Source organism: Podarcis gaigeae (assembly GCF_964106915.1).
Source record: "Podarcis gaigeae genome assembly, chromosome: 3".
NCBI lineage: Eukaryota > Metazoa > Chordata > Lepidosauria > Squamata > Lacertidae > Podarcis > Podarcis gaigeae.
This window is the reverse complement of record NC_139680.1, coordinates 635,899-660,003: the sequence shown is the minus strand read 5'-3', so window position 1 is coordinate 660,003 and position 24,105 is coordinate 635,899. Positions and strand designations below refer to the sequence as shown.

At 43.9% G+C, this 24,105-nt stretch overlaps 2 protein-coding genes across 3 annotated transcripts in view; one reads left to right on the top strand and one right to left on the bottom strand.

Annotated features, from left to right (window-relative positions):
- The window catches only part of COL4A2 (collagen type IV alpha 2 chain), a 181,414-nt gene extending 178,186 nt beyond the window's left edge, over positions 1–3,228 (bottom strand). The window contains exons 1-3 of the mRNA XM_083729819.1: positions 3,124–3,228; positions 2,869–2,957; positions 2,722–2,782 (exon numbers count right to left, since the gene is read on the bottom strand). Of these exons, the coding sequence (XP_083585945.1) occupies positions 2,722–2,782; positions 2,869–2,912 (105 nt within the window). The 5' untranslated portion in view covers positions 2,913–2,957; positions 3,124–3,228. The remainder of the gene's footprint in view (positions 1–2,721; positions 2,783–2,868; positions 2,958–3,123) is intronic.
- A 135-nt stretch (positions 3,229–3,363) lies between these two features.
- COL4A1 (collagen type IV alpha 1 chain) overlaps positions 3,364–24,105 on the top strand; it is a 187,056-nt gene continuing 166,314 nt past the window's right edge. The window contains exon 1 of one of the 2 annotated variants that reach the window (XM_083729818.1): positions 3,364–3,501. In XM_083729818.1, coding sequence (XP_083585944.1) covers positions 3,397–3,501 — 105 coding nt within the window. In that variant the 5' untranslated portion in view covers positions 3,364–3,396. Of the gene's footprint in view, positions 3,505–24,105 lie in introns of both variants that reach the window. The other variant, XM_083729817.1, reaches the window with a different exon arrangement.

Here is a 24,105-nt window from a genome sequence, read left to right as displayed (position 1 = left end):
ATAGGTGGTAATATGACACCCTCCAAACTAGCCAAGATTTATAAACTAAGATCCAATCTATGTTGGAAATGTAATAAAGCAGAGGGGGCAATGTTTCATGTATGGTGGGGCTGTGAGAAAGTTAAAGGTTTCTGGGGGTGTATTCATGATGAATTTAAAAAGATGTTCAAAACCTCTATAGAAAAGAAATCTGAGGCGTTTCTATTGGGCATTATAGGAAATGACATCCCACAGGATAAGAAAAGGCTATTTTTATACTCCACAGCCACTTGCTAGAAACTGGAAAGGAGACATTATTCCCACTAAGGAAGATTGGATAAGTAAAGTATTTGAATTCATAAGAATGGTTAAATTAATGGCAGCTATAAGAAATCAGTCCAACCAGAATTTAAGGAAGGAATGACAATGTTTTGAGGACTATATGAAAAAACACTGTTCTAAGAATAACATATTGATATGCATAGAATAAGTATATAAAGATGTTTCAAACGAAGGTAAAATTAATGATGGATATATATTGATTATTACAAGACACAATGTTAAAGTATTTATAACATAAAAGATGTTGAGTTGTGGTGTGGTGGAGGGAAGCCACACGGGTGTAAATTGTTGTTTTTTATTTTCATGTATATGGATTTTGTATTTTATTTTTCTTGAATAAACAAACAAACAAAAAGAATTTGCCATAAGTTAGAAGGCACTGAGGTAGCAAGAAGTTCACAGGCTACCAGCTTACTACTCAAGTATTCCTTGCAGGACGAAAAACCACTTTTGTATGCTTTCCTGCATTGGAATCCCGCTCTGCCCCTCTTGGCATACAGGGCTCCACTTCATTTCATCCAGTGACACGAGCAGACATGAGGCAAGGTGAGGCAGCTGCCTCTGGCGGCAGGATCCACAGGGACAGGAGATCTACACAGTCCTTGGAGGCCAGATTTGCCATCACCTTGGCAGTCCCCGCCATGCCACCTCTACAGCAGCCTCTTGGCAAATAGGAGGCACCGCTGGTCTCCCCCCCACCCCCAGGGAGGAAATGGTGGGGGCTGCCTTCTGAAGTTTCCTAGACTCTGCCCCAAGCTGATTCAGAGTGGGCCCCTTCCTTCCCCGCCCCCGCCCCCCGCGAACAGCCTTAGATTCCCACTTCAACCTTTGGGTAAATCTTGTTCCTAATGTAGATCTCCACTCACCCCCTTGTTCCCAGTATAGGTCTTTATTCCCCCCCCCCCTTACTTCCTGATGGAGATCTCCACTCACCCCTTCCTCCCTGGTAGGGCATGGCCCAATTTGTGCCCAAATATCTTGGGCTGGCCCTGTCTTTGGGCAGCAGTACACAGCCCCATGTACTGAAGCAGCATGTGGGCTCCTTTAGCAGCATGCCTATATTGGCTCCATGCTGTGTGCCCATTTCATGGGGCAGGAGCAGTGAACAAAATAAAAAAAGAGTCATGGTAAGTAAATAGATAGCACTATGAAGAATTCAGAAAGAGTTCATTTATAAACATATATTTGTACAAGAGCAGCTCAAAATATTTAGTTTAGCCAAACTTTCAGTGCTAAATGGGAAGGGAAACAAAGAGAAACATCACTTTTAATGCCAGTAAGAAACACCAGGTTCAAACAGGAATCAAGCTGATACAAATACTAGTATGATCAGCGCTATTTTTCTAGAAAAAGAGGTGCCAGAACTCACCATTAACTCTTTCTCTTAGACTGGCAATGGTGCCCACCTGAGAGATGCCGGAACTCACCTGAGAGGTGCTGGAAGTGAGTTCTGGTGAGTTTCAGCTGAAAAAAAGCCCTTAGGATGATACTGGTAACCAAATAAACACACAGCTGCAATGCTGAGAAAAGCTTCACCACCCGAATTTTAAGGGACAGAAGCCCTAGATGGTCATCTTCATGTCTTGCCCTCGCCCCCAGTTACTTCTTATCTAGAATGGGGCTTTAATCCTAGGAAACCCCATGCATGCAACTCAGAAACGGGGAGCAGGGTTGTGCATACCCCCTCTGCCACGTGTTCAGCAGAAGACAGGTAAGGATGTATGGGCATCAATTCTGCCATGTAATTGGGAACTCTCTGGTATCAGGGTTCCCAATGACAAATACAGCTCCACAGCTAGTCCCCTTTGCACCTTCCACTAAACAATCATGTGAATTGATCCAAAGTCCAAGGGGTGTGATTGAAACTCCAGGTGTAAAGAGAAAGGGCTTTGGGCTAAGCTCAAGTGTGAATGGCACCTCCACTGATGAGTGTGTTTAGCCAATGGAAAGATCTCTTAATTAACTTTTATAACTACAGGTATGCCTAGAAATCTCTGCATAAACTCTAAATGCAGAGCACAAATATGCACACATAGCGAAAAGATGCTAACCCAACCATCTTAAATACATTTAGGAAGCAAATCACACAAGTCACTTTTTTGTTTCCTTAAGTCACATCATGTGTACAAGCCTAAAAATAGGGTTTTGAGCATGGTTTTAACAATGGAAAGGAGGCATACAAATAAAATGATGTAGGCATGCATTTTTGAACAGAAATAAATAAAAATATATCCAAAACTCTTCTATAGCAGAAAGCATACTGAACATTCCCGTTTATAAAACAAATTAAACACTTTCCTCAAAAACTAGGGCAATGACAGTGTTTTGGCAATAGCTTAATTCTAAAGAAGTTACTCGCGGGGATAGAAATGAAACGCACTTCCAATAAGTTTTACTTACAGCTTGCACCTTACCACTAAGCAGCAGCACCAATCCCAGAAAGAGGGTGATTTGTGAAATCCTGCACAAAAAGACAAAATTGCCATCGTTACAGCGCTGCCGGGAGCCTGAAAAGCGGCCCGTCTCCCCGGGGAAGGCGCCACTTACCGGCCAGTGGGGCGGGCGACGCGCAGCGGCGGGGGGCGCCTCATCCTCGTCCCTGGATCCGCGCACGGGAAGGCGCCCTGCGAGGCAGACTGAGGAGAGACACGCGCGTGAGAAGGGCAACGGGCCGCCGCGCGGGGCAGGGCCGGCCGGGAGAGACCCCCGCTCCCTCCCCGCTCCCCCGAGCCCTCCCGGGCGGCAGCGGCTTCTGCACGAGAGGGAGCTCCGCGCTTGGCGCCGCTCGGGGCAGGGACTCACCTGCCCTCGCTTCTCCTCGCGCGCCCGGAGCTGCGCGCCTCTCGGCCGGCCGCGGTCCGGAGTGCGGCGGGAGCGGCCCTCGGCCAGCGGCTGGCGCCTCCCCCCCCCCCCGCAGCCCCCGGGGCGGGGCGGCGGGGCGGGGCCTGGGCAGCGCACAAGCGGCGCCGGGCGGCGAGCTCGCCTTTCCTCCTCGGCAGGCGCCGGAGGCGGACGCAGGATCGGGGCCGCGGCGCACGTGCGAGCGTCCGGCTCGGCAGCGAGAGGAGGACGAGGATGGGCCGCCCCGCGCGGGATCCGCCGCTCGCGCTCCTGCTGGCTGCGCTGCTGCTGCTGCCGATGCTCCTCCTCGAGCGGCGCTGGGCGGCCGAAGCGGCGGCGGCGGTGAGTAGTAGGTTGTGTGCGACCCCGCCGCGCTCGCTCCGGAGCAGGCGCTCCGCCCGGGGAGCCCTCTCGCCCCTTCGAGGCGGCGGCTGACCCGGGACGGTCTCGGGCGGCGCGGCTGGCCGGCCCTGGGCGCCTTTGCGCGCCGCCGGGAGACCCGCCTGCTGAGCGTCTCGATTTCGTGCCTTTTCTCTCTAGCTAGACTTTTGCGATATGTGGATGTGGATAGGATAAGGAAAAGCTTTCCGGGGTTGCTGAGGTGGTCCGTGTTCTCGGCATGTTTCCAAGTGATCGGTCCTACTTGTGTGAATCTGGTTCCCTGTAGAATCCCACTTGGCTGCATTTTCCCCATTGCCACCACGAGTGGTCCAGACGCAGTTGTGTGCGCCTGTGGCACAAAGACCCTCTGCGAGGGGCACTGGTGGAACAACTTTGAAGTCACTTCACTGTCAGCTCCAGTTTTGGAGACGTCTGGATCAGTAATGGATTGGAGACAAGCAGGGCCGTCTTTACCCAGGGGTGCAAGGGGTGCAGGGCACCCAGGCACTGAATTCTGGGGGGCGCCAGGCACCCGCCGCTGAAGCCACCTAAGCTCTTAACTATCTACCTGTTATGAAATAATAAATAATTTTGATCAAGCTAGAAAAACAAAGTACATATATATACCTAGGTATGACTGAAATGTATACCTACTCTTTCACTCAAGGACTTTCGACTTTGTGTGCTCATTTACCAAAGATGCGAAAGCTTATCATTCACAACGGCAGCGCTTGTCAGACTCAAAACGGCGCTTGCCATTCTCAACGGCGCCTGCACGCGAAATTAACTCTTACATCGAAATATCATGTTACGTATTGTATTGAGCTGCTATGCGGCAGCGGGGTCAGCGGCACCTTTGACACGACTGAAGCTTCGCTAAACTAAATTTCGGGGCGCTGAGCAGATCTTTGCACCCCGGCGGCTAAAGATGGCCCTGGAGACAAGAACCAGACTTGGAGGCTCTGTTGGTGGGTTTTCGGACTAAGAAAGTGGCAGGCAAACTGCTTTGGGGGTGGCCTTTCCCCCAAGTCTTGGATTTGGAGACCCTCATTGAGCTCTGTCATTTGAGGCCTAAGAGGCTTCTGTAGCACCCATCCTTGACAGGAAAGCCAGAGTAGTGTATGGCTGGGGCTGTTTTTGAAATTTAAGTTGCTGTAAAATACAACAGCTGGCTCCTACTGGAGCTGGCCACTGAGGACATAACTCCCCACTTAAACAAGTACTTCAGCTTCTGTTCTGCTTTCGGGCACAAGTCAAAGTGCTTCACTTTTAAACCATCTCAGACATTGATGCCTCCTATTACAGCAGCAATCTTCAGCCACCTTGAACCCACACATGAATTGGGGGACTCTTTCTCAAACCTTTTCATACGCTTTTAAGGTAGTAGTGCTGCTGTTTTGACCCACCTAGGCTGCAACCTGGCAAGGGATCTCATCAGGTAAGATCCAGGGGCAGCACGAGGCTTCCTGAACTTAATGTTTGGCATACAAGGCCTTCCTCTCTGAAGTCCCCTAGCCACTGAAATTAGGTGGGTGGTGACAAGGCAAAGGGCTTTCTTGGCGGTGGTACCTTGAGGTGTAGTCCCCTCGTGGGGAGGGTGTGCCTAGTGCAGAATTTGATGTCCTTCTGGCACAAGCAGATTTTTTAATTTGTCAACATTTTGCTGAGGCTGTAAGGCAGATGTGCACATCAGGCAGGCTGAGGCAGCCACCTTTGGTGGCAGAACCCCAAGCACCCCTGCTGGTGGGGAAACCACATGAGATCTCACGTGAGCGCCGCAAGATCTCACTGGAACCTACTGCTGTCAGTGCTGCTTTGCAGGCACTGCCACACAACCCAGGTAAAGGAGGTGGTAGCAGCAGCCGGGCAGCACCTTTGATGTTTTGCCTCAGGCATCGAAATGTGATGTGCAGCTGCCATTGTTTTATTGCTTCTGCTGGATTTTGTCACTGCTGTTGCTTGCTGTGTTTAACAAGCATTTATTCTAAATGTGTTTTATCATAATTATGTAAGCTACCCTTGTATAGTTAAAAAAAAACCAAACACCTGAAAGGTGATGTATAAATATGAACAAAAAGTGTCTGTGTCTCTCTGGGATTACCAAGGATTACTGAAAAATGTAAAATAGTAGTAGAAATACAGCAGATCCTTAATGCTTTAAATATATTATCATGCTCAGTAATGTAGGCTTATGAATTAGAAAGGCCAAACTTCTGAGGAAAATTGCTTTCCTGGTTTCCAGCCCACAGAACAATAAACTGCAGTATGCAAGGAGTCTTTTCAATGGTTCAAGCTACTGTACATCCACCTGAACTTGCTATGTGAGCATTTCCTCTAGTTCTCACCCACCTCTGCTAAGTATTCATTATTACATATAACCTCAAACTTCATTAGTTAGAGCCTGTGCTTTGCATTACAAGCAGCAACTGTTTTGTAGAGGGATTATGTTCCATGGCACAGCACACTTATGTGAAATCGCATATAATCAACACCAATTGAAAAAGAGTGTTGGGATTGGCTACATGGCACCAATTGTCCCTCCACTTTTTCTGTCTGAAATTGAACAAAGCATTCTATTGCTTGACGGTTTAACCCACTATTGGTCTTGTCCACTCAATCCACCTAAGCCTGTCTTCGCATGCCAGGGAAGTTCCTAACTCACTGAGGGTTTGGGACCCATTGGCTATCCTTACCTGGTTTAGCCAACCAGCCCAAGCTGTTTTCTGGGGTGTGGCCGCTGTCATAGGCTAACAGCTTCTAGGAGCTGGAGGTGTCGGGATAGGAGTCAAGTGCAGGTCAGCAATAATGGCAGCAATTCACCTGTGCCAGTGAAATTAACTCTGTTCAGGGAAACAAAAATACAGCTTGGCCATGTGGCCTCAGCAACCCCTTCCAGCAGGTCTTTCCCCTATGGAGAAGTTGCCGGGACTGAAGGTCCCCACCTTCCTCCCCTCGTTAAAGCTCCCCCTCTCCAGGATGTTTCCCAAGCAGTCTCAAACTGTGTCTGTACACAACTAATCTGTATTCCGCCCTCTTCATTTCTCTGCGTGTACTGGGATAACAGGTGGGGAGAGGGGAGGGAAGCTGGACACAGCAGGAGGGGGAGTCTGAACTTCTCCCTATCACAGGTTCTTCCTGCTCACTAAATCCTGTTGCCCCTTCAGCATCTGATACCTCTTCCCTGTCTTCTCCCTTTGACTGCTCCTCAGTGTCCCACCACCAAGCCCCTAGCTCTGAGCCTGCCTCCTCTGGGGGTTCCCTTGGGTGCCTCCCACCATTCATAGAATCATAGAATCATAGAGTTGGAAGAGACCACAAGGGCCATCGAGTCCAACCCCCTGCCAAGCAGGAAACACCATCAGAGCACTCCTGACATATGGTTGTCAAGCCTCTGCTTAAAGACCTCCAAAGAAGGAGACTCCACCACACACCTTGGCAGCAAATTCCACTGTCGAACAGCTCTTACTGTCAGGAAGTTCTTCCTAATGTTTAGGTGGAATCTTCTTTCTTGTAGTTTGGAACCATTGCTCCGTGTCCGCTTCTCTGGAGCAGCAGAAAACAACCTTTCTCCCTCCTCTATGTGACATCCTTTTATATATTTGAACATGGCTATCATATCACCCCTTAACCTCCTCTTCTCCAGGCTAAACATGCCCAGCTCCCTTAGCCGTTCTTCATAAGGCATCGTTTCCAGGCCTTTGACCATTTTGGTTGCCCTCCTCTGGACACGTTCCAGTTTGTCAGTGTCCTTCTTGAACTGTGGTGCCCAGAACTGGACACAGTACTCCAGGTGAGGTCTGACCAGAGCAGAATACAGTGGCACTATTACTTCCCTTGATCTAGATGCAATACTCCTATTGATGCAGCCCAGAATTGCATTGGCTTTTTTAGCTGCCGCGTCACACTGTTGGCTCATGTCAAGTTTGTGGTCAACCAAGACTCCTAGATCCTTTTCACATGTACTGCTCTCAAGCCAGGTGTCACCCATCTTGTATTTGTGCCTCTCATTTTTTTTGCCCAAGTGCAATACTTTACATTTCTCCCTGTTAAAATTCATCTTGTTTGTTTTGGCCCAGTTCTCTAATCTGTCAAGGTCGTTTTGAAGTGTGATCCTGTCCTCTGGGGTGTTGGCCACCCCTCCCAGTTTGGTGTCATCTGCAAATTTGATCAGGATGCCCTTGAGTCCATCATCCAAGTCGTTCATAAAGATGTTGAATAAGACCGGGCCCAAGACAGAACCCTGTGGCACCCCACTAGTCACTCTTCTCCAGGATGAAGAGGAACCATTGATGAGACCCTTTGGGTTCGGTCAGTCAGCCAGTTACAAATCCACTGAGTGGTAGCATAGTCAAGACCGCATTTTACCAGCTTCTTTACAAGAATATCATGGGGCACCTTGTCAAATGCCTTGCTGAAATCAAGGTAGGCTACATCCACTGCGTTCCCTTCATCTACCATGCTTGTAATTCTGTCAAAAAACGAGCTCAGGTTAGTCTGACATGACTTATTTTTCAGAAATCCATGCTGACTATTGGTGATCACAGCATTCCTTTCTAGGTGCTCACAGACTGTTTGCTTAATGATCTGCTCCAGAATCTTCCCTCTTATTGATGTCAGACTGACTGGGCGGTAATTATTTGGGTCCTCTCTTTTCCCTTTTTTGAAAATAGGGACAACATTTGCCCTCCTCCAGTATGCCCGGACTTCGCCTGTTCTCCAGGAATTCTCAAAGATGACTGCCAGTGGTTCTGAGATCACATCTGCCAGTTCTTTTAATACTCTTGGATGCAGTTCATCTGGCCCTGGAGACTTGAATACATCTAAACTAGCCAAGTATTCTTGTACTATCTCCTTAGTTATTCCGGGCTGTGTTTCCTTTGCTGAATCATTTGCTCCAAATTCTTCAGGTCGGGCATTGTTTTCTTTATCGGAGAAGACTGAGGCAAAGAAGGCATTGAGGAGTTCAGCCCTTTCTGTGTCCCCTGTTTGCATTTCACCATCTTCTCCTCTGAGTGACCCCACTGTTTCTTTGTTCTTCCTTTTGCTACGAACATACCCATAAAAGCCTTTTTTGTTGCTTTTAACCTCTCTAGCAAGCCTGAGTTCATTCTGTGCTTTAGCTTTTCTGACTTTGTGTCTACACGTGCTGGCTATTTGTTTGAATTCCTCTTTGGTGGTTTCCCCCCTTTTCCATTTTTTGTACACATCCTTTTTTAATCTTAACTCAGTTAAAAGTTCTTTAGATAGCCACCCTGGCTTCTTTAGGCACCTTCCATGTTTCCGTCTCATTGGTATTGCCTGAAGTTGTGCTTTTACTATCTCCCTCTTAACAAACTCCCAGCCATCATGAACTCCCTTTCCTTTTAGTATTACTGTCCATGGGATCTCACCCAGCACTTCCCTAAGTTTTATGAAGTCGGCTTTCTTAAAGTCAAGAAATGGAGTCCTAGTATGCTTGGCTGCTCCTTTCCGCTGTATAGTAAACTTCAGAAGAGCATGATCACTCGCGCCTAATGATCCTTCCACTTCTACCCCACTAACCAGGTCATCAACATTGGTTAGGACCAGATCTAAAATGGCTGTTCCTCTTGTTGCTTCTCCCACTTTCTGGACAACGAAGTTGTCTGCAAGTCCAGTGAGGAATCTTTTTGACCTTATGCTCTTGGCTGAGTTTGACATCCAGCAAATATCCGGGTAATTGAAGTCCCCCATTACTACTATCTCCCTTCCTTTTGCATGCTTGGCCATCTGTTCCAGGAAGGCATCATCTATGTCCTCCGTTTGGCTTGGGGATCTATAGTAAACTCCCACAATGAGGTCCCTGTTATTCATCTCTCCCTTAATTTTGACCCAAATGCTCTCACTTTGGCTTTGAGGTTCTAACTCTTGGATCTCTTCACAGGTATACGCATCCCTGACATATAACGCCACTCCTCCTCCTTTCTTGTCTGGTCTGTTTCTCTGAAATAGATTGTATCCCTCCATTATTACATTCCAGTCGTGGGACTTATCCCACCAGGTTTCAGTGATACCTATTATGTCATATTTAGTTTGCTGTACCAAGAGCTCAAGCTCATCTTGTTTATTACCCATGCTTTGCGCATTAGTGTACAGACATTGAAGTCCATTAATCATTCCCCCGTGTCTCTTATTTAAGGATTTTTTCCTCCCACCACTAGGTCTGCGTGCTGTTTGCTCCATTTGGTCTATGACATTTGGATGATCATCTTCATCAATTGATAGACTCCTACCTTCAGGAGCACTGTCTCCCTCCCCCACATTAGTCAGTTTAAAGCCCTCCTGATGAGGTTTCTGAGATTTTTGGCAAAAACATTCCTCCCAACCGTTGTGAGGTGCAGCCCATCGCTTGCCAGAAGTCCATCTTCAAGAAACTGCAGTCCGTGATCTAAGAATCCAAACCGTTCCTGTTTACACCATTTGCGAAGCCAGCTGTTCACTTCCACTATTTTTCTCTCTCTCCCTGGGCCACGTCGTTCAACTGGGAGGACAGATGAGATGACAATTTGTGCATTTAATTGCTTCAATTTCCTGCCCAGAGCCTCGTAGTCTCTTTTGATCTTCTGGAGGCTATTGCTTGCAGTGTCATTGATTCCCACATGAACTAAGAGGAAGGGGTATTTGTCAGTGGGTTTTATGATTCCTTGTAGTCGTTCAGTTACATCTTGGATCTTAGCCCCAGGGAGACAGCACACTTCCCGAGACATCTTGTCAGGCCCACAGATCACTGCTTCTGTTCCCCTCAGTAGAGAATCCCCTATCACCATTTTCTTTTCAGTAGAGAATCCCCTATCACCACTTTTCAGTAGAGAATCCCCTATCACCACTTATCTTTTTCATCCAGCTAGTCCAGGACAGCAGGTGAGAACTGAGTGCAAGGTGGGGACCAAAGGTCGACAAACTACCCCAGAAGAAGTATGACGTGTCATCCCCTCCCCTGAGATCCCATACACTGCAAAATAACTGTATCAATATATGATACTATATTGTAAAAATACAATTAGGATTTCAAAAGGGGTGGTGAATGTAGGCAATTTAAATCAACTGGAGTAGGTTTCAAGTCAAACAGACTCTGATGCTTAAAATTGGGTAGTGCTCCCAAAGAACTATGATAAATTAACTGTGTGATATTTAGACACACAGGAAAATATAGGAACACAGCGCGTTTTTCGTCTTGCGAGGCATTCGTCTTGCGAGGTACCACTGTATCTACTTGCACTTTGACATGCTTTTGAACTGCTAGGTTGGCAGGAGCAGGGACTGAGCAACGGGAGCTTACCTCGTTGCAGGGATTTGAACCGCAAGTGATCAGCAAGTCCTAGGCTCTGTGGTTTAATCCACAGCGCCACCCGCGTCCCTTTAGCTCATCATACTATTTTTTCCTAAATCCTGGGTCTAGCTTCCAATTCCAATTCCCAATTCAGTTCCCCTCCCACTCACGCCACACTGGAATCACTCTTCTCACCCAGGTGAAATGGGATTTGGTTGGTTATTTTAGTCAAGGATCGGCAGCACAGCATTCGTGCTGATTTGGCGTGTGTGCCTTGCTGAGCCTTACTTTTAATATGCCTGGTAAGCCTTATGACTTGTGCTTCATCTGAAACCTAGTTCACCCCTAAACCATTTCAGAGTAGAAGAGTTTCCAGAGTACAGGCTTCAACCCAGTTCCTCTATATGTGTGGAGCAGCTGTCTGGTCTTCCATTCCATGTATGTTTTTGAATAGCAAGTTTCTACAATAGTTGGCAGGGGGGTCCTAGGCATGTGTTGTTTAAGTATCTTTTCCCTTCTCCAGAGTTTGTTATTTTATGTCTTTAGGCCTCTGCTGTACAGTTTCCTTTCTCTGGACTAAGCCACTGCTCTTTTCACCCCAATTCAAACTGCTTCCTGGAATGCATCTCCAAGGTACTTAAGACTCTGAGTCACTTAAAACCTCCTTTGGGATTTTAATTGTACAGATCTGTATCACTTCAAGGGGATTCATCAATGTCCTCTGAATACTGTCCTAGCAAACTGAGGCAGTGTCTATAGGCCTGTTTGGGCAACTCTCTGTTCTTGGAATGTTTCCTGCAGACAGTTCCCACCCAGACTGAAAGCAGGCCACAGGAATGGGTGGATCATAGGTATGGCATACTGGACCAGACCTCCATCCTGACTTACGTTTCCGTTTCCTGCCTAAGGGAAGAGATGCCCGAAGAGACATAAATAAATGATCTCACAGTAGTTTTGAAATTTTAACAATGTAGCAAAACTAATCTGGCAATAAATGTGCTTGTTAATTGTGAGTTATCTCAGTTCAAAATGTGACTATCTGTGTGAAGGAGTAATTGGCCCATATATGTTTGTTATTGCTTTCCCCCTGCACACTAACCCTTTTCTTTCTTTTGTCTCTTTTGCATTCTTTTACCTCCAAAACCTCAATTTATTGTGTAAGATGTTTTCTAGCAGATAGAAAAGTACCCACCAAAGTCAAGACCTTTAACTAAGTGTTCCATTGTCTTCACATAAATTACATTATTCATAAACCACCTTTTAAAATAGGTTCACCATCTCTGTGCTTCTTCTTAAGTTTGAGATAAAAATCTTTGCTGAGGCCAGCTATATGGGACAGTAGTTGAGGAGCAGATCAGTTAGAGCAGAGAAGACTGAATGAACATTACTGGGATTTCAAAGGTGGAATTGACATCTGGGGAGAATTTCCGAAAGGTGGCACTTTGTTTTAGCTCTTAGGCAAGTCAATCGAAAAACTGCATTCTTTTGGCGCAACAATATCGGGGTCTTTTTTTAAAAAAGCTCAACAACTTTTGGGGTGTCCTAGTGGCCTTAGTTTTTGAAATATGGCAACCCTAATGGTAATCCATAGACCCCCCCAGAGTAACTGTCTGGCTTGCCTAATTTTTAACCAAGGCTGGAAATAAAGTCTGCTCACCATTTGCAAAATAAGGGGGAAATATTTTCAAAAATGTGTATCATGGGCGTAACCAGGATTTATGTTAGTGGGGGGAGAAGCTCAGTTAAGTATTTTTATGGATTTATTTGATCTTGGGGGCAGCTGCCCTTCCCCCGCTCCCCTTTGGCTACGCCCATGATGTGTATATGAGAGAGAACGCTTTGTGTGAGAACTAAGGATTCTTGTTTCAGATAAGATTGGACCACTATCCCCCTTCCCCGGCCTCAATTCTTATTCAATTCATTCCAAATGAGAGATGAACTCTCCCAACCCTCCTTCCCTCCCGTCTCACTTACTGGGCTAAGGCTGATGGCAGTGGCAAACTGTGACTGGCAGGAAGGGGGGAGGGAAGTCTTCTCCTTCTCCTTCCTGCTTCCTGCCACTACCAGAGGAAGGGGAACAGCCCTCTTTTTCCTTGACTCTCTCTGCTTGCTGTGGCTTGTTACTTCAGCCCGGTAAATGGAATAATTCATAAGAACTCTATATCCTAATAAGAAGATTGACATTTTCATACTTTGAGAATGCCTGATTCTTATAAGGACTAAACTCAGAGAACTTTAAAATAAACTAATCTCTCCTGCTTTTTGATAGGATGCCACGACCAAAACCCTACCAAAGGAAATGCTTGTTACCTCATCTGCCTTTTTCTTGTTGTTTTTCTAAAAGTGAGATTCTCTGAATTTATGGGCACAATCCAGCAGTGCATTCATTTCCATAAAGCACACTTAAATAAATAAATGGAATAGCACCAGAACAGCTGCCATACATTTCAACAGGGTTAACTGAAGAGTCTGAAAGTCTTCAAACTTGGGTTGCTCTATCTGTGGTCAATTTACCCCCCCCCCCACCGCCGCTGCCGCTGTGGCTTCTAATATTGCGTGTTTTGGTATTGATTTACAAGCCAAGTGTTATTTACTTTTATTGTGGGAAGCAGTGCTATTTTTCTAGAAAAAGAGGTGCTGGAACTCACCATGAACACCTTGTTCTCTTATGATGGCAATGGCACCCGCCTGAGAGGTCCTGGAACTCAGTTCAGGTGAGTTCTGGCTAAAAAAAAAAGCCCCGGTGGAAAGCAATGTGTTACTGCAAAGTAGGGGGATGGAGGATTTATGTATCTAAGCATGGGTCAGGATCTGAATGTTTTTGTGTTATTACGATAGATGGCCAATAGACTCCTGATCAGAGAATCATAGAGTTGGAAGAGACCCAAGGGTCATCTAGTCCAATCCCCTGCAATGCAGGAATCTAATTTTTTGATGCAAGCAAAAAATACCCTTGAAACCTTATGGGAAGAAGGGGGAAAATCTAAATGTTAAGTTGTGGGCGAACATAGCAGACGACACAGCGATTCTTCAAACAGCTCTTCTTTATTCAGATGTCAGAACAGAACTAAGCTGAGGGGCTCAGTCAGCCTGCTTATATAGAGCTCCAGAACAATATAACTGTTGCCATTTTCTAAAACTATCCAATCACTGAACGTCACTTTTCGATCCTTCATTTGCATACAAACTATCCAATCACTGAACGTCACTTTTCGATCCTTCATTTGCATAACTATCTACAGTATCTCCCTGCTGGCCCAGGGTGAGAACTTCAGTACATAACACTAAACATGGTAATATTGCTTGTATCCCTTTTTTTAGCTTTAAGAACTGACTTTGAATTAAAGCAAGAGTGGGGAACCTCTTTGGGCCTCTTCCTCAGAACCCTCCCCAGGCACATCCTATACTAGTTCTGCTTTGTTCCCTAAGTATTTTTGCCAGACTAGGATGTGTCCTTGAACTCTTCTTGTCTTAGTGGAGAACAGAAGGGTTTGTGGAAAGTAGTCTACTGTACAAAGGTAACATTTACATTTGTTGTTCCACTCATTTCTCCCTCTGGCCCAGGACACCATTGGTTGCACCAAAGTTGCACCAAAAGGAATGCTATCTTTAGGCTGTTTACAGAAAATGGCAGGAAACCATAATTGTGGATTTCCTGTTGTTTTTGTTTAGTCGTTTAGTCCAAGTTGTACCTAAAAAATCCCATGTTTAACAAACCTGAAAACAAAGGTCAAGAATTATTGTCTTCATACACAGATGAGCAACAAGCAGCACAGATATTTTCTGGAAGCACAAAGAGCTTTTTGCAAGTAGACACAAAGCTAACTGTTTATTATGCAAAGACTCTTCTATCTCTTTACCATTTCCCCATATACATCCCACAACCTGATGGGTATTTAGCTAGCTGTTAATATTCCTCTATTGTATTTGCTGCTTATGGCAACTTCTTGACCCTTATTTTTAGGTATGCAACAAAGGAATGCACTCCATCTAAGCATGTGGTGTAGTGGTTAACAGTGATCCATGCGACAGTCATCTCCAGGCTTGACTACTGTAATTCGCTCTATGCAGGGCTGCCCTTGAAGCTGTCCCAGAAACTCCAGCGGGTACAGAATGCTGCAGCGAGGCTCCTCACGGGGTCTCTGCCATGGGAGCATTTCAATCCCAGTGCTTTTCAAACTGCACTGGCTCCCGGTGGAGTACAGGGTCAGATTTAAGGTGCTGCTTTTGACCTTTAAAGCCCTTCACGGCCTAGGACCCTCGTGCCTACGAGACCGCCTCTCCCGGTCTGCCCCATAGGTCCATAAATAGCAACACCCTAGAGGTCCCAGGCCCTAAGGAAGTTAGATTGGCCTCAACCAGAGCCAGGGCCTTTTCAACTCTGGCTCCGGCCTGGTGGAACGCTCTGCCTCATGAGACCAGGGCCCTGCAGGATCTGATTTCTTTCCGCAGGGCCTGTAAGACAGAGTTGTTCCGCCTGGCCTTTGGCTTGGAGCCAATTTGATTCCCTCCTTCTCTCTTTTTTTTTTCCTTTCTTTTCCTTCTCCTCCTGCGATGAGGCTACATTTTAATATTTTAATGTTCCATTATTTTAATGTTGTATTTTATTTTTGTTTTTAAGTTGTAATCATTCATCTTGTTTTTATTATTGCTTGTAAGCCGCTCTGAGCCCGGCCTTGGCTGGGGAGGGCGGGGTATAAATAAAAAAATTATTATTATTATTATTATTATTAAGAGCGGTAGTCTCGTAATCTGGGGAACCGGGTTCGCGTCTCCGCTCCTCCACATGCAGCTGCTGGGTGACCTTGGGCCAGTCACACTTCTTTGAAGTCTCTCAGCCCCACTCACCTCACAGAGTGTTTGTTGTGGGGGAGGAAGGGAAAGGAGAATGTTAGCCGCTTTGAGACTCCTTAAAGGGAGTGAAAGGCGGGATATCAAATCCAAACTCTTCTTCTACAAATGAACTCTACATAAAATAGATCTGAGTCAACATCCCAGAAGTTTCCTGCCTGCTTTCTGTGTGTGCAAACTGCATTGGGCTACAGGATGTACTATTTTAGTAAATTAGGCATCTCTAATATAAAATTCCATGTGCTGCTATCTCATGAGATTTATCCAGAAAATCAAGCAAATATGCAGCTGTAGAATCACAACTACTTAAAGCTATGGGATAATAAAACCTTCCCGGAAGCTGGGGAATGCCTTGACCCTGGTCTAAATATTACAGATGAAGTATGGCACAGTGATTGAAGTGCCTAGTTGTGTGAGACTAGTATGGTAACTTGATACAGAGTTTCCTTTATTTCCCACAGATTCTTTCCCATCCCCTTAAAGAGTTGGTTGTTGTTTTTGTATGTATTTTAACTGTCATACCCCTAGGTCTAATTATGTTGTTATTCCGGTTTGGAAATGGGGAGTACTGTAGCAGTTTATTTATTTATATAACTATTTAAAAAGTGTGATAAATATATAGACTGCATTTAAATATTAAATAGTTGTATGATACAGCCTTACAACACATCCCCTTTCAGAAATAAGTCCCAGTGCTTACTACTAGTATGTGTGTACATACTAGTGACCTCCAAATTTTGGGACTACAGATCCCATCATCCATGAGCATTTGCCATCCTGTTTGTGGGTGATAGGAGTTGAGAGTCCAGCAACATTTGAAGGGTGCTAGATTGGGGAGGGCTGGCATTATACTCCAGCCTTAATGAAACTCATAGCATGACTTTGGGCAAATCTCCCAGAGATTTATTTCATAAAATGTATATACCTCTTGATGGTAGGAAAAAACCTCAAAGCGATTAGAATTGTTGGGATAAAGCAGAAAGTTTAATGTATGGTGCTCTAAACCTCTCAGAAGAAATGTAGCATATAAAGAAGCAAGCAAATAATGAAATAAAATATATTTCGGGGAAATGGAAGTCCCTTACATATAATTTTGTCCAGAATATAAAACATATTGAGGAAGATAAAGGTGAGATATGAAAAAGGGGGCACTTTACCTTCTCATTTCCTCATTTTCTACCATCTTCCTACACCTCCAAGAAGATAATGTTATTGTTTATCAGTGGTCTTTAAGCAGAGGCTTGACAACCATATGTCAGGAGTGCTCTGATGGTGTTTCCTGCTTGGCAGGGGGTTGGACTCGATGGCCCTTGTGGTCTCTTCCAACTCTATGATTCTATGACATAAAGACACCTTTTGTGCTGTATAGATGGTATTTAACACTTGATAAATTATCTAAAATGTATAAGAAGGTTCCTAATAGAACAGATGGTTCTTTTTCCATATGTGGTGGACTTGTAAAAAAAAAACCTAGGGTATTTTGGGAAAAGATATATGATGAGATAAAAAAGTTGTTTAAAGTGAGTACACGCACACACAAATGCAAGCTTTTTTGCTGGGGATTGTAGGAATAGAAATTCCAAAAAAGATGGTCAGATTATTTATGTACAACAGATAGGATCCTTTATGCTCAGAAAAGGAAAGACTAGATAAGCAAAGTAATCGACTATGTTGATTCAGCAAAGCTAACAGCTAAAATAAAATAATATAATGGTGATTTGGGTATTTTGAAGAATGGAAGCCTTTTCAGATTATTTGAAGAAATACTACAACATGAAGAATCTTTGAGCAGGTTTTGAATTCTGAGCAACAGAAAGAATTAAAGATTATTGTGTTATGACTGATAAAAAAGAGGGAAGGCAGGGTGCAGCAAATGAGGGATTTTATTTATTTATTTATTTATTTATTTATTTATTTAGTGTGAGTAGATACACTGAAATCAGTGACCCACAGGTCTGTTTCAGCTGGACTTCTAGTTGCCCTGCCCCTTGGCCATGCCACAGCTTTTTAGTTGGACCAGTGCTAGCACTGGGAACTCCCTCTAATAAAGAGAAGGGCCAGAGAGGGTGCTGAAGGTAATGAGAAAAAAATGTTGTTAATGCTGGTAATTTTAATGATAAAGTAAATGGGGAGTAAAAAAGAAGGGGTTGTGAGGGACAGCAGTGCCAGAGCAGAGTCTGGTGATAAAGCGCCTCAAAATTCCAGCAGAGGACAAGAGCCTTTCTTGGATTGGCCGCCAGAGGGGAGGGGCGGAGCAGCACTTTCGGAGGGAAAAGAACAGGCGCTGTTTCTGAGGGAGAAGTTGGACAGGGCCTGGTTGGGATGGGAGAAAGGGATGAGGAGAGGATTTGACTGAGCGGCACATCCGCTCGGAGGAGACTCTCTCTAGCCAGAGGAAGGAGCCTCGCAGTTTGGCTAGGAAGAGCGGGTGGAGGGTCTGGGGAAAGTCTTCTGACAGGAGCTAACTGGAAGGCTGAGTCTGAGCCAGGAGAGGGAGAAGACAGACGAAAGCGGGGTCTCCTTCCAGGCGGGAGGGGAGAGATCTTCTAGGCCAGAGCTTTCCAGACTTTTCATCTTGATGACCCACTTGTCAGAGATGCCTCGTTTTGGGACACACTACTTCCGATTTACTAGCAAACGGGAGGCTAAACAAAGCCCTTTCTAGCCCCGGAAGGAGCGCAGGGAGCATTGCTCTCTTCTTGGCAAAGAAGACCCCTAAGCCAGTAACAAGGGGGAGGGGACCCCCTGGGTCTGTTGCACTATTTGAAAATACCTCAGTAGTGGGACGGCTAAGAGAGGGGAACTGAGGGAAAGCGCCCCTCACTTATGAACCAGGGTATTCAATTGGCAAACACTGGCCAGTGAGCACTCCAGTTGGAGAACAGCCTTGACCAAAGGTGTCATAGACTTTGAAGACACTCGAACTCAGGATGCAAGGGAGCAACGTGCTAAGAGGAAGGCACGCTTGGCAAATCCTCACCGTGACCAACTCCCGTCCGGAAACCAATGTCCCCACTGTGGAAGGACGTGTGGATCCAGAATTGGCCTCCACAGTCACTTACGGACTCACTGTTAAGCCCGTGTTCATGGAAGACAAGATTGCCAAAGAAGCAGCGGCAGCAGCTGTGTCAAAAGTATTTAACTGTAATACCTATAACAGCTAAGTAAAGAAACGAGAGGGAAGTAGCAGAAACTGAGTTAAGCATTTTACCACCTATTCAAGAACCTTGAACATCTACCTGAAGTGTAACAACTGATTTTTAGCATCCAAAGTTTAAGAAAAACTGTGTGTTTAAGCCTGCAATATCCTTATATTTAGTTTAAGTGATGTTGACTTCTACCTGAAAGAACACATCTCACGACCCAACTTTGTTTCACAAACTACTTCTTTTTGTAACTAAAACTTTTATTGCTTGATCAACTCCTACCTAAGACTCTAAATCACTTAAGTTTTTCCTCACACAAGACTTGTGGTAAATTGTAGACATTCAGTTAATCAAGTAGACTTTGGTGACAGAACGTTTGAGAGCCTTTGATTTATGAAGATACAACTCAAAATTTTGTCTGGAGCATGTCTGCAGCAAAGAGCACTGCAATGCAAACTTCAGAGGCAAAATGCATAGAATACAGCCTTGGAGATCAGATAAGTGCTGCTATTATAATCCGCATCTTGGAGAAACAATTGGCAGATTGCTCAACTGCCAGTCCCTGCACCACTCCACCCCCCAGCTAACAAGTGGTAAATGAAGGACTCCTGTTATTTCTATAGATCCCTTTTTGGCAGGTTTTCACTGTGATGTTAGAAGCAAGGTCAGGGTTCTTTATAAATTGACAGCCTCCCCCACTGGCTCTCCATGTATTATATTATACCCTGGACAGTAATAGATTTGTAGTGCTTTAGAAACAACTGCTGCTGCTGCTGCTACTAAATAATAATAATAATAATTAATAATTTTGCAATTGGGCTACCATTTTACTCAGTATGAGTTTGAGTGGCAGTAGTGGGCTGTACTGCACAGAAATTCTGATTACTCTTCATAAGATTTATATTGAAAATGGCAAGGAACAAACTCTTTGTCAAACTTGTTTTTCAACATTCCTTTGACTTCTTATTGGTTCTCCTGTCCTGTATTAGCAAAAGGTTTTTCTGGATGACAGATAATTTCATGGTCCTTGGAATACTGTAATTTGGGCTATAGGAGTTCCTCTCACATCTAAGAGAGCATGTTTCTTGACATTTATAACTATAAATGTCTCAGTGCAGGATGCCATTCTTTAAGCAAAGATACCGAATAGTGTTGCCAGTTCTATGCTTTTATGTTGCTCCACTTGGTATAGCATAATCAAGAGGTTGTTTTAATTTCATAGAGTTTCTTGATAAAATACATTGACTAGAAACAATAGCCCTTTTATTGCCATTTCTGTTTCAATTTTGGAACATATTTTTAGCATAAGAGAGTGATTGTTTTAACATTTCAAAAGAATAAGGATAACATTGTATTGCATTCTAGATAATTTCTAGTATAGAAATGTGTTTTATTTTAAGGTTGCTTGGAATCTGAAAGAGGCATTTCACTTTTGACCTTTACATGAAATCAACTGTTGCTCTCTCTCTGCAGCAGTGCCACATAGGCTTCTGGGTTAATGGAAATACTTCCTTGTTTCAATTCAGTACAAAGCCTAACTGTGTGTAAAAAGGATAGAAGATAAATAACTTCTCTGCATGTAAAATATATCCTACACAAGTTAGGGTCAAATCAGACATGATATTAACTGTAGATTTCTCAGCATTAGCTGAGGAAACTGATTTGTTACTAGGATTACTGCAAGTGTGGAGGGGCAATGTAATCCTTTCCTCCACTGCTGTGATTCTGGAGAAAATTCTTCCTCTGGCATTTGCTTTGGAAGAAAATTCTCCATTGTTCAGCACAGTGAAAGAAGATACCACAGAAGATTGTGTTAGGGGACAATTGGCATCTGATGCCAATGAGTTGTATGTTGCACCAGTGTTGTCTGTCCTTCATGGAAGTAACAGAGGCAGCAGGGTGGCCTGTCCTATTTTACCATCTGAGGTGAAATGGGAATGTACTGCTCCCTACCTCTGGCTGCTGCTGCTGCTGCTGCTGCTGGAATGTCCCCCATCTCACCCAACTCCTTGCCACTTTTTTTCTTTGCCCCAGAGGCAACACTGTACCCTGGAACACCCCCCTCTCACTAGCAAGAAGCTGCAGCGAAAGCCATGGGGAGGCATCATCTCTTGCGCCTCTGCCGCCTGAGGCAAGTGCTTCACCCACCTCATCAGTGGACCAGCAATAACCTAACTTTAGTGCATTTCCCCCTCTTGGAATGACAAGATAGGTGATCTGAGAAGCTAGGAGGCATGAAAATATATTGGAAGATCAATACAGAGGCAAGGATGTGGTGAGTGTGGGTAGGCAGTTGTTTAGGAAGGAAATAATTGCTGGTTATTGTACAGGAGCTTTTAGAGAAAACCTCTGGAGTTGATATAATGGGAAGAAGGTCAAGAGCACAACATACATGCTTTAAATTAGCAGTGTTTCTAAGTTGTTTCCAGTGATTCAGTTGAAGAGGTTTTGCAGGAAACACATTGATTAAGGAGCCTGGGTTCAGGACTGAAAAGAGGGGAGGGGATCTCCAAAACAACAACAACAAAGGAATGGATACATTGTGAATCCCAGAACAATTCCACTTGAGAGAATTCCATACAGCTGTGCAAGTACTTGCATTTTAGCCAAACGTATTTGGCAAGGACCAAGGCATCTATAAACTACTCATGGTTTCACAAAAAGGAAACTTCTTTCTGTGCTCTCACAGATGTAATATGAGAGAAACAAGAGGGATAGAAATTTGCAAAGAATGTCAGTGGCTTGAACTTACACGAGTTGTAAGTTCGTGTAAGTGAGTTGTGTCCCAAATATATTTTGCAATTCTTGGGAAATTATTTATTAACTCTAGAAACAATAAATAACAGCAAATAAAGTAGAATACAGAGTCCTCACTTAAAAGTAATTCTTAGCCCTTACCCACCCAAAGAAGATAGTAGCTCCCCCCAGCTCTCACCTGGGAGACCAACATTGTCCTGTCTCTCACCCAGGGTCCCCCATCAACCATCTCCCACCCCCATGTATACAATCTCTAGACCTTAATAAAGGTGCCAGATATAGGACTCCAAAGAAAAAGAAGGAAGAAAAGTGATAGGAAAAAAAGAAAGTAGAAAGAAAGAAAGAAAGAAAGAAAGAAAGAAAGAAAGAAAGAAAGAAAGAAAAGGGATTATTTAAGACATTCAGTCAAGGTCTTAAGGTCTTATGCCCCTCATGCATAATACTAACACAAGCTTGCGTGTTCTATTTTGGTTATCTTTAAAGTGTTGGTGTTTTAGCCAATATTAAATTAATTTGTCTCTGGTCGTTAACAATTTGGTAATCTGGTAAAGTTTGTGGTAACTCTGCTGACATTGAGAGACTGGAATGAACCTTAGTACATATGCCAAGGGCACATTTCTACATGCTGAGTTTCAATATCTGTTTGTGCAATGTGCTATCTCCCTTGAAGACCGAAATACCAGAATTAAGTTTTGTGTGCAGCAGTGGTGCCTCAGTATTCAAGAAACACTGAATGCTCTGCTGGTGTGTTTTTTCACTTTTTTATTAGAACTTAATATTTTTCACTTTGAGCAAAAGCAAAGAAGGCTGTAATGGAAATGTCACCCATATATGTAACCGAGTAAATGCAAAGATTAAAGTGCGTAAGGCAAGGTGGGATTATTTGGGATATAGAAGAACAAGGGTGCATATGATTGCAGGTATACCTTCCAAATGCTCCTTATGTCTGAATGATCCTGGGGGTTCTCTGTGCAGAGATACAAATATCTGTGATACTCTAGGTCACTTGTTTTAGAAAATGTATAACAAAATGTATGCCTTTGGTGCGTTCTGTTTTAGTCAAGAAATTAAAATTCAGAGCAATAAAATTCATTATAAACTTTGTGGAAATAGTAAAAGAAGTTTTAAAGCTAAAATCTGAAACAATAGCTGAAAACAAACCACCATCAACTGCCAGGAAAGGCTTTCCTGAGCAGGAGAGTGTTTACATGTCAGCAGAAACAATATAATAAGGGTACCTAGCTGATCTCCCTGAACATGTGTTTCATAGTGAGAGTGCCACAAAGATGAGGGTCCTGTTCTGTGTCCCTATATAGTTAACTCTTGTGAACAGGTGTACATGAACCTATGCTGCTGAAGTCAGAGAATAGGAAAATGTTTGTTAGAAGGGTGTTCCCTGAAGCACACAGGGCCCAGGTTCTAAACAAGATGACCAGCATGTTTAATTGACAGTCAGTGCATATAAGCAAAAGTCAATGTGATATGTGCTCTTTGTTCATCCTTATATTTTGCACCAACTGAAGCTTCCAAATTCCGTTTAAGGGCAAACCCAGTTGAAATTCAACAAAATAATCCAAACCATGGATAATGATGGCAAGATCTTGATCAGAGAGTCATACCAAATTCACGAGCTCCTTCTGCCTTTGAGAATAACAAAGCGTAATAATAATTCAGGAGTGGACCCAAGGCGTGAATCTTGTTTCTTCAAGGAGAAATTCAGGCTTTCTTTTGATCAGATGGAGGATCATACCCCATTTCCCCTGCAGTGTGCTAGGAGAAGCTTCAACAACCTCTAGCCTTAAGAATGGAGCCAAAAAATGCATGTGATTATTTAATAAGTTAAATGAAAAGGTTTATTTACATATGTATATTTATTAAAAAATAATTTTGATTTCAAGATAAAGGGGAGTTTTTTCAAGTTAAAGGAGCATCCTCCCCAGAATAAAAAATACTAACGTGGAAAGGACAAACTTCTTAACATGATAGTCAAAAACAATATTCTAATAAACACCACATAATACTGTATCATATGATTATTTTCTGAAGCCAACACATCTGTAAATTCACTTTCAAATTGTTCACTCAGAACATATTGTTATGAAATGCTACATTTGGCACATTTGCTAATGCACCAGATGTATTCCCAGTGTGCTTCCTAACATGGACAAGTTACTTAATTTTATTTCTAAAACATGTCTTTAAAATTAAATTTTTTGTGATAAATATTAAATGCCAGCTATATGATGAAAATTATAATGGATACAGGAATCAGAAAGAGGTCTCAAACCAAATTTCAGTACATCTATGTAGCTCTGTAAGTTTGAATGGAACCCTTGGGAATATGTGCAGTGACGCAATCAGGAAGCAGATTCTTTTAATACTTAACATTGAGATGCTTGAAAACAAGTTGGAAGCTTAAATAAGAAGCCAAATAACCCATGGATGGGAACAATCTGTGTAAACTGGCATCCTGTCTTCTGTCAGTTTCAGGGTGGCCAGAACTCCACAAAAGTAGTGGTG